This window comes from Macadamia integrifolia, chromosome 13 (assembly GCF_013358625.1).
Source record: "Macadamia integrifolia cultivar HAES 741 chromosome 13, SCU_Mint_v3, whole genome shotgun sequence".
In the NCBI taxonomy this organism is placed as follows: Eukaryota; Viridiplantae; Streptophyta; class Magnoliopsida; order Proteales; family Proteaceae; genus Macadamia; species Macadamia integrifolia.
This window is the reverse complement of record NC_056569.1, coordinates 13981243-13997266: the sequence shown is the minus strand read 5'-3', so window position 1 is coordinate 13997266 and position 16024 is coordinate 13981243. Positions and strand designations below refer to the sequence as shown.

The 16024-nt window shown below is 41.6% G+C and overlaps 1 protein-coding gene across 1 annotated transcript; it reads left to right on the top strand.

Moving 5' to 3' along the window:
* The first annotated feature begins 1503 nt into the window (after positions 1 to 1503).
* Positions 1504 to 2539, top strand: LOC122059034. The gene is made up of 3 exons (XM_042621741.1): positions 1504 to 1638; positions 1839 to 2153; positions 2291 to 2539. The coding sequence occupies exons 1-3, from the start codon at positions 1504 to 1506 to the stop codon at positions 2537 to 2539; spliced, it is 699 nt and encodes a 232-aa protein (XP_042477675.1).
* The last annotated feature ends 13485 nt before the right edge of the window (positions 2540 to 16024 follow it).

Sequence of the window (16024 nt, the reverse complement as noted above, 5' to 3'; positions counted from 1 at the left end):
CTTCACCAAAAGATAAAATTTGTGTTCAAAGGGTAGGTGATCACTATCTTGGTAGATCCTAACTTGGTTAGCATGATGGCATCCGTTGATGTGGGGGAAAATAACAATGGTGAGACATCTGAAGTTCGTTTGGGAGGTTTTGAGTTGGGTAGTATCAATGCAACCTTGGGGCCTAGTTCACCGGAAGAGAGATTTGCTTTGACAGAGTTTAACATCACCAACCCTGGAGTAACCAACATGCTTCTTAAAATGAAATATTTTCCAGGCATGGGCCTAGGGTTGCGACAATAGAGTGACCCAGATATTTTATCTTTGAATGTGAACACACAACGCTTTGGCCTTGGTTATGTTATGATAGAGGAGGACCAACAAAAGATAGCAACTAACAAGAAAAAATATGACAGAAATTTTGAGAGATATGAAGGGTTGAAATACAAGAATGAGGGGAAGAATTTGATCCATATGCTTAGCAACAGGGAAAGTTCCGAAGGAAAGGCAACAGAGGCAGGTTATCAATAGAACAAGACAGTCAAGGCTGGGCTAGTCAAGGTTTCGAAGTGGAACAATATGGAAGATGGATCTAAGACTGTCAATGTGACTCCCTATTTCAAAACACTGAATGGTTATTTCATCAAAGAAGTGCAGGATTTCTTCTATTGCGGATTCCCAGAACCAAGGTTAGATGTGTTTTCAGGGGAGAGGCTACCAAGCTTTGAGATCTTCTTTGATTGCGCGATTAATTGGGCAGGGTTAGAACATTACTCACTGAAGTAGTTTGAACAGGTTCAATAGGGACACACAGAGAAAGATCTAGATGTTAGCGGTCTCTTCGATGAGGAGATTATGATGATTGGTGGGACCAATGAATCTGAGACACCTTCACCCCACTTTTTGATTCATCTTGCTGAGGGTGTAATTCCTAACTAGAGCTATTTGGATGAGTTTGTTTACCCTGAGGATCTGAAATTTGTACCTAAAGAGTCGGCCATATTTGGGCCTAAGTCCTTTAAGTTTGTAGGCAGTCCACTGGTTGTTTCTCCTTCTGTTTCTCTCCATGTCAGAGAAGGTATTTCCACTTATGCAGTGTCGGTTCCGATCGGAGCTAAGTCTGATGTAATTGTCCTAGTTATTAATGAATTGAATTCTTTCGAGTATATTGCTTCTTCCTCTTCCCTATCCCCTCCATCTCCTGATGATGAATGTTGCGATGACCCATCGCCTGAATTTCTCAAATCATTAAAACCTTTAAAGGAAAAGAAGGCCAAACCTATCTGTGAGGATTTCAGGCTGATAAATTTGGGGTTAGAACATGATCCCCGAGAGGTTAGACTTAGCATGTCCCTTGATGAGCAAGAGACAACCCAATTAATCGAGCTCTTAAAAGAATTTGGGGAGGTGTTTGCTTGGGCGTACGCTGATATGCCCGGTATTGATGCCAGCATAGTTCAACATGATCTCCCTCTTTTCTTTGATGCAAAGCCATTCCAATAAAAGATTCGGCGCATGCGTCCGGATTGGGCTTTGATGGTAAAAGAGGAGATTGCCAAGCAACTCAGTGTAGGGTTCATTGAGGTGACGAGGTATACTGAATGGTTGGCAAATGTCGTAGTCGTACCAAAGAAGGATGGTCGGATCAGGGTATGTGTGGATTATAGGGACATTAATAGGGCAAGCCCCAAAGATAATTTTTCCTTACCCCACATCGATCTTTTAGTGGATAATACTGCAGGGCATGCACTTCTATCATTCATGGATGGGTTTTCTGGTTACAATCAGATCCAAATGAATCCCAAAGATAAAGACAAGACTTCTTTCACTACGGATTGGGGCACTTATAGATACAGGGTAGTATCATTGCTGAACACCTATCCGCACATCTAGTTGTTGATACAAGGCCTTTGAATGACATATTTCCAGATGAAGATGTAGTTTTTGTTGAGGTTGAAAATGAGGTTGGCATTTGGCAAATGTTCTTTGATGGAGCCGCCAATCACAAAGGTTACGGAGCCGGAGTTCTACTTTTAACTCCTGAAGGGTTGAACATGCCCATGGCATATAGGTTGGACTTTGAGTGCACCAACAACATGGCCGAGTATGAAGCTCGCCTCATAGGATTAAAAGCAGCCATCTCTATTGGGGTCAAAAGATTGGAAGTATACGGAGATTCGTCGATTGTCATATGCCAAGTCCAAGGTAAGTGGAAAACAAAGGAGGAAAAGTTAAAACCATACCAAGGGTGTGTAGAGTCTCTAATGAAGTAGTTCACAGAAATTAGTTTGACTATTTCCAGAGGGATAATAACAGGTTTGCCGATGCTTTGGCTACTCTCGCATCGATGGTTGATTTTGGTCAGGGTGAGCAAATACAACCATTCATTATAGATCGGAGAGATCATCTTTCACATCAAGGCTTTGTCAATGCCCTGACAGTAGATGGTAGGCCTTGGTTTGTCGATATTGTGGATTTTATCAGAGAGGGGAAGTACCCTGCAGATGCTACCCAAGGAGATAAAAGGTTCCTGAGGCGTTATGCCACCTAATTCATATTACACGAAGATATTTTATACAAGCGATCTTTTGATGGTGTACAACTGGTGTGTTTGGATGAAGATCAAGCACAGACAATCTTGGAGCAAGTACATCAGGGAATCTATGGCCCTCACATGAATGCCCGTATGTTGGCTAAGAAAATTCTCCGCTTAGGGTATTTTTGGAATACACTAGAAGCTGATTGCACAGAATTTGCGAAGAAGAGCCATAAATGTCAGATTTTTGCCAACCTCATCCATGTGCCCCCAACAGAATTGTACAGGTTGAGTTCTCTGTGGCCTTTTTCCACTTGGGGTATCGATGTGATCGGAAAAATTAAGCCCAAAGCTTCGAACGAGCACAAGTTTGTGTTGGTAGCTATTAATTACTTCACCAAATGGGTAGAGGCTCAGTCATACGCAAAACTCACAACGACAAAGGTAGCCAAATTTTTGCAAGAACATATCATTTGCCGACATGGGATGCCCCATGAGGTGATTTCTGACCAAGGTCACCATTTTAGGGGCAAGGCATAGGAGTTGTGTGACCAATTCAGGATTGCAAGGCACAGGTCTTCTCCTTATCGTCCTCAAACCAATGGAATAGTTGAAGCGGAAAACAAAAACATAAAGGTCATACTCCAGAAGATGGCTGATAAGAACAATGATTGGGCTGACAAATTACCTTATGCCTCATTGGCTTATCGAACTTCCATTAGAACTCCAACTGGGGCAACTCCGTACTCTTTAGTATATGGGATGGAAGCAGTCCTCCCGGTTGAGCTAGAGGTCCCCTCTCTTAGAATCCTCATGGAGAGTCAGATTCCAGAAGCGGATTGGCTCAAGTCGAGGTACGAGGAGTTGGACCTCATTGATGAAAAAAGGATGAAGGCAATGGACAACATGAAGAAGTATCAACTGCGAGTTGCAAGGGCTTTCAACAAAAAAGTCCACCCACGTTCCTTGGAAGTTGGAGATTTGGTTTTAAAGGAGCAGAGAGCACCCATTCATGACCCAAGGGGTAAGTTTAGGCCAAACTGGAGTGGCCCTTTTGCGGTAAAGGAAATCCTCTCGGGGAAGGCAATACGCCTTGTAGATCTTGATGGTCAAGAACTGCAGTACCTGACCAACTTAGATCAGCTAAAAAAGTATTATGTTTAGCCTTTGCATTCAAAAAAAAAAAAGGGAATGCAATAAAGGAAAACTGCCTTTGAGGCATGAACTACGCTCGACTTGATTCCTAAATTTTTAGGATACGTATGCAGCTTGAAAGTCAAAATCGAGCTCGGTTAATTTCCGCCACACCTCATAGCGGGTTGGACCTAATTTTCCATTTTTAGCTATCCCTTTCCCCTTTTAGACAAATGAATTCTTGCTACTCTTATCATTAGGAGGTTATCGAGTCCGACTAAGAACTCTTTCCACCGTCTCTCATATTCGGTGGATTCCAAAGAGTTTTCATCTTTAGTCCTTTTTTCAAAATGACTATTTTAATTGACGTGATTTCTCCCATGAACTCGTCATCCTTGCAAATAATTGTCTTGATCTGGCTCGAAGACTCCATCTACCGTTCTTCTATTCGACGGTTCCCAAAAGTTTTCAATAGCCCCTCTTTTAGCTTAACTTTTTCTTTAGTCAGTGTGATCCCTCTCGTGAGGTCGCTATCCAAAGTTTACTCTACCCGTGGCAGAACCATCGGGTTAGTTTCCTTCGATATGTGTGTCTTAACATCTGTTCTAGTTTAGGGTTTGGGCCCAGACTTGATCGCGGTCATCTGAGAGACCAATCTTACATTTTCTAAATTGGCCCAAAGGGTTCTTAGCTTTTGCAAATGACAAGCCAAAAAAAAAAAAAAAGAGGAAAAAAATCAGTATACTTTTGGTGGATGTGTCATATAATATTTTCCTGTAAGTTGGTCCTTTCCTTAACTTACATTTTATGATGTACCCAGGAAATCCGAGTTGTGTTTTGTTGCTCTCATATTATCATGGATGTTGCTTTCCACCGATGGATGGTAGCAATGAGGGACGATGACCCTGAAGTCCTTGAAGAAGTGCACCTTTATGCACTCTTTCAGCTCCAACGCATCAGTCCATGTCGTGCTTTGATACATGAGGCATCTCGTTTCTGGATCCGAGAACTTCATGTTTTTCGATTCGAAACTGTGGAAATTTGCCCTACTCTGGAAGAATTTCGAGCTTGTTTTGTTTACAATCATCGGGGAGATGTTTTTCGCCCAACACTGCAACCCATTAGCTCGATAGAAATATAGGAATTTTTTGGTTGGAGTGCTAAAGAGGCGAGGCGATTCATGGCAAGTGATCGAATCAATCTTTATGCTGTTATCTAGGAGTTTGCCCCACTTCGATCAACTACTGAAAGCTTTAGGGTGCATCGAAGGAATGCTTTCCTTTTCTGTATGATCGCTCGTTATATGTTGCATTCCCCCAAGTCTGGAGGCTTACCCATTATCATCAACGTCATCCGGCAGTTGAGACAAGGTTACGACATTATCCCTACTGTTTTGGCAGAGACTTTGAGAGGACTTGATATTATGACAGGTCGTCGAAATTTTTGCACCAGTGACTTTAATGGGTGCTTTGCCCTCCTCCAGGTATGGTTAGTCGAGTGCCTTCAATTGGTCCAACCTTTGGTTACAGCTCATTTGGAACCGTTTCAGTATTTCAAGCGAATTCAGACCTTTAACTACCACGATGCAACAAATTGGCCTGAGCGACTAGGAGCCCTCACGGAGCGAAGCATTAGGTGGGAAGTCCATTGGTGGTCAGTTCGGAACCCTGTTTTACACACTTCTGGCTGTGACTATGTCAGGTTGCTAGGCATATCCCATACCTTCTTGTATTTACCGGCTCACTTCATGCGTCAATTTGGTTTACCTCAGGGTGCTCTAGGGGATGTGGGTACCGCACCTATCACAGAGGCTTTAACAGAAGGTTTGGTGAATTCCATTGCAGCCTCGGGGAACCATTTGGCTCGCCTAGGTTAAGGTTGTTAAATTGAAGATCTTTTGGTCTGGGCAGCGTTTACTGAGGAGTCATTCCCCACCTTTTTGCTTTTCAAAACTTGTAGTAGCCGTTGCACCATTTTTTTCCTTTCAATGAAAAGACTTTGTCCTTTATGATGATCAATCTACTAGCAACATTCTCCTTCATGAACATATGGGCTTTGTGTGTTTTTACTAACCACTAACCTTCGTATGATGGTGCTCTTTCCAAGCCCCTTGGCTTTCGGATCTAGACCTCTCGTGGATTCGGCATGTGATGGCATCTCGAACACCATTGCGATCTCTTAAATTCAATGCAGTTGTTTGTTGCTAACTTTGCTAAGCTTCATGTCCTTATTCATGTATTTGAGATTTAGAATCTCCCAAGTTTTCTTTTGCTAATTCCAATGTAGGTGCACAACCAAACACATCGTTGGCACCAATTTCTTGAGAATCATCAGGATCACAACCGAGAGAATCATCAGGATCACAACCGAACACCGTTGTTGATCCCAGTTGAGCATCGCTGTGCGAGGATGATCATCCCCTGTAGAGAATCCCAAGGTTCATCGTCGTGCATGACTGCCAAGGTGGACTATCCGCACCAATTTGTCAAGAATCCTTAGGACCATAGCTGAGCACCGCTGCACGAGGACTATCCACACCAACTTTTTGAGAATCCTTAGGATCACAACTGAGCACCGTTATTGATCCCAGCTGAGCACCGCTGTACGAGGATGATCATCCCCTGTAGAGAATCCCAAGGTTCATAGTCGTGCAAGACTGCCAAGGTGGACTATCCGCATCAATTTGTCAAGAATCCTTAGGATCACAGCTGAGCACCGCTATCGATCCCAGCTGAGCACCGCTGCGTGAGGACTATCCACACCAACTTTTTGAGAATCCTTAGGATCACAACCAAGCACTGTTCTTGATCCCAACTGAGCAATGCTGTACGAGGATGATCATCCCCTGCAGAGAATCCCAAGGTTCATAGTCTTGCACGACTGCCAATTTGGACTATCCGCACCAACTTTTTAAGAGTCCTTAGGATCACAATCGAGCACCGTTGTTGATCCCAGATGAGCACTGCTGTGCGAGGACAATCACCCCTGTAGAGAATCCTAAGGTCCATAGTCTTCCACGACTGCCAATATGGACTATCAGCACCAAACCATAGAGAATCCTAAGGTTCATAGTCATACACGACTGCTAAGATGGATAATCATTACCTTGTTACTGTAATTCTCAGGTTGACAGCCACGCGGCTAGAAACTCAAATTTTTGGCATCACACAGTTTGGGCATTACTTCTGTATTGACCAACCATGGCAGGTTTTCAATCATAGTAGCACCCACATGCTACCTGATTTCACATGTGTCATCAATCGACATTTCCTACCTTTGGTCTCATTGCTCGTTTTGCATTTGCATTTGCACCTCCGTCATCCTTGAGTCGGATGTCGGCAGTACATTGCTCCTGGTGACAAAATCGTGTGTCTTTTCTTTGCCTTTCGACCGTTACATAGGTCTCAGTCAAAGAGGGGCAATCTATAGACACCTAATTTTATCACCCCCCGGCGATGATGACACAAGAAGAATTACATGTTGGACATTTTAGACTCGAAGAATTTTGAGCTTTGGGTAGAAAATGACATTATTTTTCCTATAAACTTTCAAGAGAAAATGTATTTAAAAAATAGAATTTGATGTTTTGGATTATTTTTGTTTATCCTCTCAGGGCGGATATTACACTTTGATGTGAGAACTATGCGAATCGACGCCTGATTCTCTCTTTCATTATATGATCTGGGTCCCTACTTTATACATATTTTTGCAAAGGTCCTCGATCGAGACCACAATTATATCTCACATCATTGGATAGTGCTTCGACTGAGCTTTCTAACGACATATTACACGTCGAATTCTGACTAACGTTTTGAAAGATATGACCCCCAAAAGTTGACTCCAAAGTTCGGTATTAGATTCTATTCCGAGCAACCAAGGAGTGCCACGTGGTGCCCAAACCCCTTTATCCAAAAGCAAGCCTTTTTGGATAATTCTCTCTAGTTTTTTAGTCCCACATCAGAAATAAGAGAGAATTGTCTCAAGTCCCAAGGCTATAAGTATAGCCCTTCCTCTCTTCCAAAAGGGGGGGAGAAAAAATTGAGAATTTGGGAGGATGGCCCCATCAAGGTTTTGGTTAACTTCTTTCCTCTAAAATCAAATATTCTCCAAGTCTAAAAGTTTAACACATTAATCCTTCCTTGAGCTGGGAGATCTAGTCCAGTTCGGTTCGATTTGGGGCTTGAAGCACAAGGGTTATCTCCCCTTGTTTCTTGATTAAAGCCGGGTTTAAGGTATTTTTCTTCCCCTAATTGCAATTTAGAACTAGTTTATATAATTTAATAGATTATGTTCTAATTTATTAATATTTTGTTCATTTAGATTAATTAGGTTTAATTAATTTCATTTTGGTTTAATATGGTTTATTAGATGTAACCCGATTCAATTAAATTAATTAGGTTTAATTGATTCATTTAGATTAATTAGATTTAATTAGTTTCAATTTAGTTTAATATGGTTTATTAGATTCATCTTAATTTAATCTGGTTTATTTAGGTCTTTTGGTTCAATTAAATATGATAGTTTATTAGATTCATCTTAATTCAATCTAGTTTATTTAGGTCTTTTGGTTCAATTAAATATGATTTTTGTTTAATTGGTTTAATTATTTTCATTTTGGTTTTATCCAGTTCAATTAGATGTAATTAGGTTCATTCAGACTTGATTATTTTTTTTATTTGTTTTAATTTAAATTGATTTTGAATTTACATTTGGCTTTATGATTCTACTTAATTGTTAATTGTTTTATCCCTTAGATCTAGGCCCTTGGATTAGGATCCAAGAACCCTAGTCCTTCCTCCCATTTCTTTATCTCTTCTCCCAGCTCTTCTTCCTTTCTTTTTCCTTAACCGAACCTGCAACTCACCTCTTCTCCTTCTTCTTCTTATTTTTCTTCTTCTTCTTCTTCTCTTCTTTTCTCTTTTACCATGGCCGAACCCTCTCCACTCCCTTCTCCTTCCTTTCTTTTTCCTTAACCGAACCTGCAACTCACCTCTTCTCCTTCTTCTTCTTCTTTTTCTTCTTCTTCTTCTTCTCTTCTTTTCTCTTTTACCATGGTCGAACCCTCTCCACTCCCTTCTCCTTCCTTTCTTTTTCCTTAACCGAACCTGCAACTCACCTCTTCTCCTTCTTCTTCTTCTTTTTCTTCTTCTTCTTCTTCTCTTCTTTTCTCTTTTACCATGGCCGAACCCTCTCCACTCCCTTCTTCCTTTCTTTTTCCTTAACCGAACCTGCAACTCACCTCTTCCCCTTCTTCTTCTTTTTCTTCTTCTTCTTCTTCTCTTCTTCTCTTCTTTTCTCTTTTACCATGGCCGAACCCTCTCCACCCCCTTCTCCTTCCTTTCTTTTTCCTTAGCCAAACCTACAACTCACCTCTTCTCCTTCTCTCATTCTTATTTTTCTCTTCTGTTTCCTTGCTATTGCAACTACGAACCAGTCCCACTGAACCTCCTTCCTCTTCTTCTTCTTCTTCTTCTTCTTCTTCTTCTCATCTTCTCCCTCTCTTCTTCTTCTTCGGTCTCACCTGCTCGGGAGATGTTTCCACCCATGATGCCTCCTTTTCTCTTCCTTCTCCTGTCTCTTGGGTTTCGATGATGATCTACTGGGACCTTGCGGACCTCCTGAACCGTTAGCCCACTCTTCCGCTATGGTCATAAGGTCAGATCGACCATGGATCTATCGCCGATCCACTGCTCTGACCTGCAATCGATCTCCACTATTTTCTCTCTCCTCTTCTATGCTCCCTTCTCCATCGACTACTGGTCTGGTGAGCTTCTCTTCTCCCCCTGCTCCCGGATCGGCTCGCTGGCCCTCTCCTTCTCTTCCGCTGACGTTGCTTGATCAATAGTTGTTCTTTCCCCTTCCCTGCCCCTCCTTGCTGCAACTGAAATCCATCTTCTTCTCCTTCATTCTCTCCTCTTCTATGCTCCCATCTCCTTCCCTTTGCTAAAATCCATCTCCAGCCCATCGTCTTCTCTACTTCTTCCTATTTTATGTTCTTGTTTTTTGTTATTTATTAATTTTCTAATTAAATACTCCATATTTGTAACACCCACAACCTATTATTTCATTTTTTATTTTCTTTGTGGAATCTTCCCCTCCTATCGCTCTTTATTTTTATTTTATCCGTTTTGGTTTGATTTTAGGTCTGTAATGTATCCGGTCCTAAAATTTAGTGTTGGGATTCCCCTAATTTTAAACTTTAAAATCAAATGATTTTCTTTTATTTCCCTTTTAATAAAGTATGGGACGTAGTCTAGGGCGCATGTTAGAAAGGGCATGGCTGGCCCCCCTCAAACCGGCTCGTAGCATTAGGTGCATTTCTTGGGTTTTTGGGTTGATAAAAATGAACCCGTTTCGGCCATTTCTTTTTATCTCAAATAGTGGGTCCCTTTAGAATTAATTGTGTATTTAATTAAATTTGAATATCTTTCCATATTGATAATCATTAGATTTAGATAGGTTAGTCAATGCCATGTTTGCCATGCTTCGTGTTTATTAACATGTTTTTGATACTTGATGATTTTTTTTTTGTTTAAATCAATTCATTTTTCTCATGCATGTAGGTTAGCTAGTATTCATATTTTGTCCACTTCTCACTCATATCACCACATGGGGCATTTACAACTATTGTATATTTAACATAATATTTAGATTCCATTTACTTAAATTGAGGTAGTTAATTAAATAATTATTTTAATATTTAATTAAATAAAGTCTTAACTCATTAGATTAATTAAGGTTCATAATGCATTTAATTGACTCTTAAAATTTGGTTTTAATTATTTAAATTATTAGATTGATTAGGTTTTCCAAAATTTCCATCTGAAATAGATAGATTTGGGTAGCTTTCACCATTCAATTCAAGTTTTTGTCTTTCTTTAAAAATCTTTTTACCTATTAGATTAATAGATTAATTAGGATTGCAATAATTCATTTCACAAATTATTAGGGATTATGATTAATCATTTTAATTAATTCAATTTAGGATTTCATAAATTCATTAATCATCCATCTAGGTTAGGCTCAATTAATCGAGTTGGTTCAATTTAGGGTTTCACAAATTGCTCAACTAATCCTAGGTCTAGGCTTATTTAATTAGCTTAATCTAAGACTCATAATACATTAATTAAATCATTTAGGGTTTTTAATTTTTAATTAGCGTAATCATTTCATTATTTGTATCATAACCTAGCTAGCATAATTTAGACACTTGGCTTAGGGTTTTCACATGTCATACTTAGATACCTAGTTTAATCAGATTGGTGGCTTACAGGATAGCTTTACCACCAGAGTTGGAGGGTACACACGATGTTTTCCATGTATCCATGCTGAGGAAGTACATTCCCGACCCCACTCACGTCTTGACTTACATACCCCGTGAGTTGGACGAGGACCTTGCCTACGTGGAGTATCCAAAGAAGATTATTGACAAGAAGGACCACATTCTTCGCAATCGTATCGTATCCTTTGTCAAAGTGAAGTGGATGAACCACCCAGAGCAAAAAGCATCCTGGAAGCAAGAAAATGGAATGAAGAAGTAGTACCCTGGATTGTTTGATTTACCAGGTACGTTCAATTTCTTGGACAAAATTCTTGTAAGGTGGGGGGAATGTTACACCTGTGCCCTGACCCCGTCTAATTTGAACTGTTGTGATAGGTCTCGGACTGGAGGTGGAAAGTACCATTGGGTTTTGGCTTGTAGTTGCCCATTGCCGAAGGGGGAGAGATGACCCCACATGTTCTTGTATTGCTTGCTAGTCCAACTAGAGGGGGATTCATACCTTTCGATCCCAGACTGTAAGTGACCCGACACCCCTCACCTAAATCTCGGCACGCACCAAAATTATAAGAAAACCATGAATAGCCTAAGGTAACTACCTGTGCGAGAGCAACTAGTGGGCAGCAACCAGTCAAGACAGGTTTCTATCTTAACCATCAAAAATAGGCCACTGGAAATAACCTGGGCCTATTTCCATTGGCTGTTTTTGTTAGCCATTTAAGCTGCTGGTTAGGTTTTGATGCCCGTGGGTCCCACCACCTGCATCATGGACAATCCCGGATGATTCCAATAGCTTCCCCACACCTTCCTTATGACATGTGCACCTTACAGGCCAAAGTAGTCAGGTCTACGTGCCCCGTAAGTCGGATTAACCTACTTGGACCAGACTGTGGCCAGCCAAATAGGCCTTAAGGCCTAACTTAGCATATAAGTGGAAATGAGGATTCATTTCCTCATTTCTCACTTGTACAAATCATGGGAGAGGGATAGGAGAGGAGAGGAAGGAAGAAGAAGAAGAGGAAGAAGGAGGAAAGCTCACCTTGGTGCCTGCTGCCCGCCTAGTTGCCAGAATCCCTGTCGGAGTTAAGTGCTACCTCTCTACCACTCTCTCTTCATTTTAAGCTAGAGCAAGCTAGGTATAGAAGGAACCTTAGTCCACAAACCCTCTTGAGCTCAGGGATTTCGTATTTCACCTCCTCGGGGCTATTGTCTAGCTCAAACCGAGTTTGATGAGCTCCAGTAACAAGATTGACCAAATGACCACCTAGGGTTTTGATCGTTCGATCGATGAATCTCCCAAATGGCGCAATGGAATTAGGCCATATAGTATCGAAGGAGGGAATTAAAGTAGACAAAGCTAAAGTGGATGTAATTGTTAATTTATCAACTCCCCAATCTGTTAAGGATGTCCTGTCTTTTCTTGGTCATGCTGGCTCCTACAGAAGGTTTCTTAAGAACTTTAGTCAGTTAGCCTAGCCTCTCACCTCACTACTTGCTAAAGATCAAACTTTTGATTTTTATATAGAATGCATAGAATCTTTTGAACAACTTAAGAAGGAATTAACCAATGCACCCATTGTTCAACCACCTATTTGGACTGAACCTTTTGAACTGATATATGATGCTTCTAATTTTTCCATAGGAGAGGTTTTGGGACAAAGGATTAATAAGCTACCCACTGTCATTTACTATGCTAGTAGGATCATAAATGAAGCACAACTCAACTACACTACCACTAAAAAGAATTTTTAGCTGTTGTGTTTGCATTAGAAAAGTTTCGGTATTACTTAGTTAGGTCACATCTGGTGGTGCATACTGATCATTCTACTCTTACATCCTTGTTCAGAAGAAGGATGCCAAAGCCCGTCTCATTAGGTGTGTTTTACTTTTGCAAGATTTTGATTTAGAAATTAGGGATAAGAAAGGAAGTAAAAACCCAGTTGCAAATAATTTATCCCAGGTTCCCAAATCCTTGACTGATGATTCTCTAGTTAATGAGAATTTTCCTAATGTAGCATCCAACAAACCATGGTTTCCTGACATTGTCAACTTCTTAGTCTCGAGTGTGATCCAGATCACTAGTCCACCCAAGATAAGTAAAGGTTTCATTCCCAAGTTAAGCACTTTTTTTGGGATGATCATTATTTGTTTAAGATGCGTCCGGATCAAATTATCCGACGATTGTAGACACCCATATTTGTCACCCTCCTCCGACTATCATGAATTACGGATCTTGGACTTGACTTCTTATTTTCGATCTACAAAGATGATAATTGATTAAGCTAATCCAACCCAGAAACAGCCCCTACTCACCCTAAGTCTCAAAAATCCATGCCAGAGAAAAGAGGGTTCAATTATGACATTTCTTATACAAAGGAAATCGGCCCTAGGTGACCATATGGATGCATAGTACTCATAATTACGATTCCAATGATATATTGTATGTCAAAATTAGACTGTTGGATCATGCAATCGCTCCTGGAAAATTACACCTAATCGTGTGCATCATGGCCTGCCTCGCATGCGCCTGCCAGTACCCCATGCATACATGCTAGCCCCTGCGTGCCTACTAATGCCCCATAGCCCCCTACGCATGCCATCACATGCCAGCCCTCGTGTGTGCCTGCTAGTGTCGTGCTCCATCGCCAGGCCATGCGTTCAGCTGCCAGTACCTCGCCCCCACCTGTATATCTCATGTGCCCGCCAGTGCTGTGTGCCCTCACTTGCATGCCCCACGTATGCCATCCCTTTCATGCGCCTACTAGTGCCGTGAGCCCCTACCTACATGCCCCACTCATGCCAGCCCTCGCATGCACCAGCCAGTGCTACACACCCCAACCTGCATGCCTAATGCACCCGCCAGCCCTCACGCATATGCGCCTACCAATGTCGTGCCCCCGCTTGCATGCCTTGTGCACTCGTCAGTGCTGTGCACCCCCACCTGCATGGCTCGAGCACCCGCCAGCCCTCATACAAGTTCGTCAGTGCCGCGCACCCCCACCTACTCACCTTGCTCACCTGTCAGCCCTCACATGCCCCTACCAGTCCCCCGTGCACCTATACATGCTCTGTGCACCCCTGCCCCAACCTCGTGTGCCGCCGTTAATGGCCAGAATATGAGTTCCAATGACCAGATTGGTGAAGATATTTTCTTTTTATCCGCTTGTGCACTCTATATTGTCCCGCTAGCATACCCTACACCACAACCTCCCATTGGCCCAAAAAGGCATCTTTTTACCTTATTGGCCCAAAAAAAATTTATTTTTCACCCATTGGCCAAAGAAAATTACCTTTCACCCCATTGGTCCAAAATTTTATATTTTCACCCCATTGGTTTAGAAAAGTCACATTTTCAGCCCATTGGCTAGAAAAATTCCTCCTTCCTCCCTATTAGTTCAAAAATTCTATAAATAATTCCCCTCCCTTTGGTTTTTCACACCAAAATCACTCAAGCCTTTTAGGAGCATCCATAGTAGAGAAGCTCTACCCTCTCTCCTCCCCTTCCCCCTTGAGGTTTTTCAAGTCTTTATAGAGATCTTCATAAGATCCAAAGTGTTCTTCGGATCTTCGAAGTGTTCTTCGGTGCTTCAAAATTCTTCAATGCTTTGTCTTCTTTAAGTGAGATCTTTGTGTAGGAAAATTTTCCCCCTTAGTCTCCCACCCCCTCTTGAGGTTCTTCAAGTCTTTGGAGAGATCTTCATAAGATCCGAAGTATTCTTCACATCTTCGAACTGTTCTTTGGGGCTTCAAAGTTCTTCAACCATTTAAGTTTCAGCCTATTCCTAGTGGAAGCTCTATTGGAGTGCCACCTCAGCCTAACCCTCCCATAGCCTATCCCCAACAGAAGTGGAAGCTCTGTCGGTGTGCCACCTTAGCTTAGCGCTCCCATAGCCTATCCCTAGAGGAAGCTCTATCGGAATGCCACCTCATCCAAAACCAAAAGTAGCCCATCCCTAGCTAAAGCTCTGCTGAATTAATACCGTAGTTAAAACTCAAAAGTAACCATTCCTAACCGAAACTCTGTTCAAACATTACCACAATTAGCATGTCTCAATAAAGGAAGTTGGAGGTCAAGACCATCTTCCCCTGAGCCAGGAGAATTCGTAAGAAAGTTTGTACCGACAATAATTAGGGTTCCACCCCTCTTGACCCAAAATAGGGGTTAAGCTCAAGTATAATTTCTTACCCAAATTAGCATAATGTTGACTTTATATTGACCTTGTTTTAGTATACATAATTATTTAAATTCAGTCAATGTATATATGTGTGATAACTTAGGCATGCATGCAGAATAAGAATAATTATGGAAAATGTTCACTCTTAAGCATCTAGTAGGAAGATCAGTTGAACTAGGTAGATTGGGTGCCTAACACCTTCCCAATTCTACAACCTGACACATAACCTAAATCTCTGGACCAGACCAACTTTCAGGCCCTATTTTTTAGGAATTGGGCCAACTCTTGGGTCCTAGGCCCATAATCCTAGGTGGTGACTCCAAACCTTTTGTATGATCCCAATCCCTCATATTGGACCATTATCATCAAATCCCCATCTCAATGACGACCCTTACACTCTTACGAAATAGGCCTCCACGTATCACTGAACGGCGATATGACAGTGTGGGGCCCACGGATAAGCACACACAACACACCCCTCCCCAAGAAAGAGAAAGAGAGGAGAGAGGACCGAATCCAAGTCTTTGGCCCCCCCAAGGGAAGAAAATCTTTGGCTGCTACACCAATAATATTGCTGAATATGAAGCTTGTGTGTTGGGACTAAAAACAACCTTGACTATTGGGGTGAAAAGGATCAAGGTGTATGGAGACTCGTCCATTGTCATTTGTCAGACGCAAGGACAATGGAATACTAGAGATGAGAAGCTGAAGTCGTATCAAGAACATCTAGAAGAAGTGATTGGACACTGTGAGAAGATCTCGTTGGAATACTTCCAAAGGGATAAAAAACGGTTTGCTAATACCCTTGCAACCTTGGCTTCCATGGTAGAATGTAGCCCTATGGATTAGATTCAACCATTCTTAGTGGAACAAAGAAGCAAGCCCATTTACCAGAATTTAGTGAATTCACTC

What these genes read in the sequence shown, in the direction of transcription:
- LOC122059034 (XM_042621741.1), top strand. Translation starts at nt 1,504, where the DNA reads ATGCGTCCGGATTGGGCTTTGATGGTAAAAGAGGAGATTGCCAAGCAA. An exon ending in AGAAGGATGGTCGGATCAGG is followed by an intron (nt 1,639 to 1,838) that starts GTATGTGTGGAT and finishes GGGCACTTATAG; the next exon opens with ATACAGGGTAGTATCATTGC. An exon ending in TTGGGGTCAAAAGATTGGAA is followed by an intron (nt 2,154 to 2,290) that starts GTATACGGAGAT and finishes GACTATTTCCAG; the next exon opens with AGGGATAATAACAGGTTTGC.